The 4,151-nt window shown below is 42.9% G+C and overlaps 1 protein-coding gene across 1 annotated transcript in view; it reads right to left on the bottom strand.

Moving 5' to 3' along the window:
- The window catches only part of LOC145859154 (NLR family CARD domain-containing protein 3-like), a 6,938-nt gene extending 3,659 nt beyond the window's left edge, over nt 1-3,279 (bottom strand). The window contains exons 1-5 of the mRNA XM_082958006.1: nt 3,180-3,279; nt 2,822-3,050; nt 663-2,454; nt 215-388; nt 1-23 (exon numbers count right to left, since the gene is read on the bottom strand). The exon at nt 1-23 is cut by the window's left edge and continues 151 nt beyond it. Coding sequence (XP_082814132.1) covers nt 1-23; nt 215-388; nt 663-2,454; nt 2,822-3,032 — 2,200 coding nt within the window. The 5' untranslated portion in view covers nt 3,033-3,050; nt 3,180-3,279. The remainder of the gene's footprint in view (nt 24-214; nt 389-662; nt 2,455-2,821; nt 3,051-3,179) is intronic.
- Between the last annotated feature and the right edge of the window lie 872 nt (nt 3,280-4,151).

Below are 4,151 nucleotides of genomic sequence, written 5' to 3'. Positions count from 1 at the left end.
CTGCGACTAGACAGCCTGACAGCCTGACAAAGAGAAAAAGATAAACATTTAAGTGAATTTGTCCAAATATTTAAAACTTCTTCAAGTAGGAGAATTAGATACACAAAGTGCTTTCATTTCTAAACGGTGTATGGTGCGGACTATGTGTGTCTGGTAAACACATGTGGATCTGGTGAACAGTTATCACTTGTTGACCAACTACAGGAATACTGACCTCAGAGTCTCCAGTTTACAGTGGGGATTCCCCAGTCCAGCAGAGAGCAGCTTCACTCCTGAATTCTTCAGGTCATTGTTACTCAGGTCCAGCTCTCTCAGGTGTGAGGGGTTTGACCTCAGAGCTGAGACCAGAGCAGCACAGCCTTCCTCTGAGACTCCACAGCCTGACAGCCTGACAAAGATATCATCATGACTTCACAAACACACAAATGTAATGAGTAGTGTAGAAGGACAATGGCAGACGCATTTGGTTTATTCTCTCAAACAACATATAGATTCATCTTCCGTCAGCTAGAATTGTATGGTCATATTGTTATACTAATGTGAAAATCAATGCATTCATTCAATATGTTTTTCATTATATACATATTATAATATATATTTTTCTCTAAACTGAATATTTCTTCCAGATGATTCTTCCAGATGATGTCATTTTATTTACTCACAGAGCAGCTCTGGAGGCTTTGACCACTGGCAGCAGCCTCAGAAGACCTTCCTCTGATCTGGAGAATTTCTTCAGGTCAAACACATCCAGCTCCTTTTCTGAAGTCAGCAACACAAAGACCAGAGCTGACCACTGTGCAGGTGACAGTTCTTCTTCTGAGAGACTTCCTGATATCAGGTAGCTTTGGATCTCCTCCACTAGAGAATGGTCATTCAGTTCATTCAGACAGTGGAACAGATTGATGCTCCTCTCTGGAGAGGGATTCTCCGTGATCTTCTCCTTGATGTACTTCACTGTTTCTTCATGGCTCTTTGAGCTGCTTCTTGTCTCTGTCAGTAGACCTTGTAAGTGCTTCTGATTGGACTCCAGTGAGAGGCCCAGAAGGAAGCGGAGGAAAAGGTCCAGGTTTCCCATCTCACTTTGTAAGGCTTTATCCACAGCACTCTTGTAGACAGTAACTTTACGCCTTTGTCTGATCCTCCCAGAAAGGTTCCTGGACGTTGATTGAGCTTTGGCCATTAGATTCTCATTGTTGTTGCTGAATGAGAGGAACACATATACAGCAGCCAGAAACTCCTGAATGCTCAGATGCACGAAGCAGTACACCTTGTCCTGGTACAGCCCACATTCCTCTTTAAAGAGCTGTGTGCACAATCCTGAGTACACTGAGGCTTCATTGACATCAATGCCAGCCTCTTTCAGGTCTTCTTCATAGAAAATCAGATTGCCATTCACAAGCTGTTGAAAAGCCAATTTTCCCAGTGACAGAATGCTCTCGTTATTCAAATGTGGACCTGTCTCTTCTTTCCCAAGATACTTTTCATTCTTCTGTTTGGTGTGAAACACCACAAGGTGTGTGTACATCCCAGTCAGAGTCTTGGGCATCTCTTCTCTCTTGTGTTTCAGCATGTGTTCAAGGACTGTTGCAGAAATCCAACAGAAGACTGGAATGTGGCACATGATGTGGAGGCTCCTTGATGTCTTTATGTGTGAGATGATTCTGCTGGCCAGGTCCTCATCACTGAATCTCTTCCTGAAGTACTCCTCCTTCTGTGGGTCATTGAACCCTCGTACCTCTGTCACCTGGTCAACACACCCTGAAGGGATCTTATTGGCTGCTGCAGGTCGGGTAGTTATCCAGAGGAGAGCAGAGGGAAGCAGATGTCCCTTGATGAGATTTGTCAGCAGAACATCCACTGAGGTTGACTCTGTGACGTCACAACAGATCTTGTTCTTCTGGAAGTCTAGGGGCAGTCGGCACTGATCCAGACCATCAAAGATGAACAGAACTTTGTACTTGTCGTAGTTGGAGATTCTTGATTGTTTGGTTTCCATTGAGAAGTGATTGAGAAGTTCAATGAAAGTGTGTTTGTCCTCTCTCATCAAATTCAGCTCCCGGAAAGGAAATGAAAATACAAATTGGACATCCTGATTTGCTTTTCCTTCAGCCCAGTCCAGAATAAACTTCTGCACAGAGACTGTTTTTCCAATGCCAGCGACTCCCTTTGTCAGCACAGTTCTGATGAGTTTGTCTTGTCCAGTTAAGGGTTTGAAGATGTCGTTACATTTGATTGCAGTCTCTGGTCTTGCTTGTTTCCTGGTTGTTGTCTCAATCTGTCTCAGCTCATGTTCATTATTGACCTCTCCTGTTCCACCCTCTGTGATGTAGAGCTCTGTGTAGATCTGATTGAGAAGTGTTGGGTTTCCTTGTTTAGCGATCCCCTCAAATACACATTGAAACTTCTTCTTTAGATTAGATTTGAGTTCACGTTGGCAAATCACAGCAAGCTCATCTGAATGAAGAAATAACACAGAGGATATTAATATTACGTCTGTTTTAATACCCACAGTATTGTAGGACTGTTAGAAAGTTTGAAATTATAATAATTCATTCTCTGACTGTATAAATGTGTAAATGTTTTCATAATGCATTACAGACTGGTGTGACTGATTATGTAATTATTGGTATTATTAATGTTGTCTCTCTCTCTCTCTAAATGAATCACCACAACACATCCCTGCTGCTACTTGATGAGGTCACTAGGTGTTGTGTTAATGCTGCTACAGTATCATTGAGTTACACAGCTACTTTAGCTGTAATTTAGCTACAGCTTTTAAATGTTATAAAACAGCATTCAACATGAGGCAGACAGATCTTACATTTCTCCAGTGTGTCAGCAAGCTCCTTCTGGTTCATTTTCCTCAGGACGTGCAGTGTGATCTTCAGAGCCCCCTCTCTGGCATTGCTCTCCTGCTTCTCATCTTCAGCATCCACCACTTCCTCATCCTGCTTCTGACTCTCAAAGCCTTCTGGGAGTTCTGGACTAAGAATCCTCTTGAACATCTTCAGCTCGTTCTTCACAAATGTCATAATTTTCTCTTCAAGCAACTGAAATAAATAAATAAAATAAGTTAAGCAAGAGAAGAAATGCTTTCTCATTAACACATTAATGAATGATTGACAGATCAACTTTACTTGAGGTCAACAAAAACAAATGTACATAACAGGACCACATACACTGAATATGGAGTCCAGGTCTGTTTGATGACTCTGGGAAGATTGACCACTGAGAATATCTGACTCTGATCTCTCCTGTTGGTTTCTGTGTACAAAACATGAGATTACATCTCCTCATCCAGGGAGTGAGTGAGTACGGACAGACAAACAGACAGCCATAGACAGAAAGCAGGACAGACAGTCAGAGACAGACAGAGACAGACAGACAGAAACATACATACAGACAGACAGACAGACAGACAGACAGACAGACAGACAGACAGACAGACAGACAGACAGACAGACAGACAGACAGACAGACAGACAGACAGACAGACAGACAGACAGACACATACAGACAAGGAGAGACAGACAGACTGACAGACAGACAGAGACAGGCAGACAAACAGAGACACAGACAGAAAGCAGGACAGACAGTCAGAGACAGACAGACAGACAGACAGAGACAGACAGACAGAGACAGACAGACAAACAGACAGACAGACAGACAGACAGACAGACAGACAGACAGACAGACAGACAGACAGACAGACAGACAGACAGACAGACAGACAGACAGACAGAGACACAGACAGAAAGCGGGACAGACAGTCAAAGACAGACAGACAGACAGACAGAAAGACAGACAGACAGACAGACAGACAGACAGACAGACAGACAGACAGACAGACAGACAGACAGACAGACAGACAGACAGACAGACAGACAGACAGACAGACAGAGACAGACACAGACAGACAGACAGACACATACAGACAGAGAAAGACACACAGACAGAGAGACAGACAGACCGTGATGGAATATTGTGTTTGTTTAATATTGTTTTAGGACTATGAAAATGGACAGAAGTATTAGCCTATGGATTATGAAAACAGCAAAAAGAAATGTGAAAATGGGAGAGGAGAAATGACTAGAGACAGTGTTGTTTAACTCACTGACCATGACCCATGAGTTCTTCTTACCTTTGTTCAG

The sequence above is a fragment of the Salmo salar genome, chromosome 01 (assembly GCF_965601325.2).
Source record: "Salmo salar chromosome 01, fSalSal1, whole genome shotgun sequence".
Lineage (NCBI taxonomy): Eukaryota > Metazoa > Chordata > Actinopteri > Salmoniformes > Salmonidae > Salmo > Salmo salar.
This window is presented reverse-complemented; position numbering and strand designations above follow the sequence as displayed.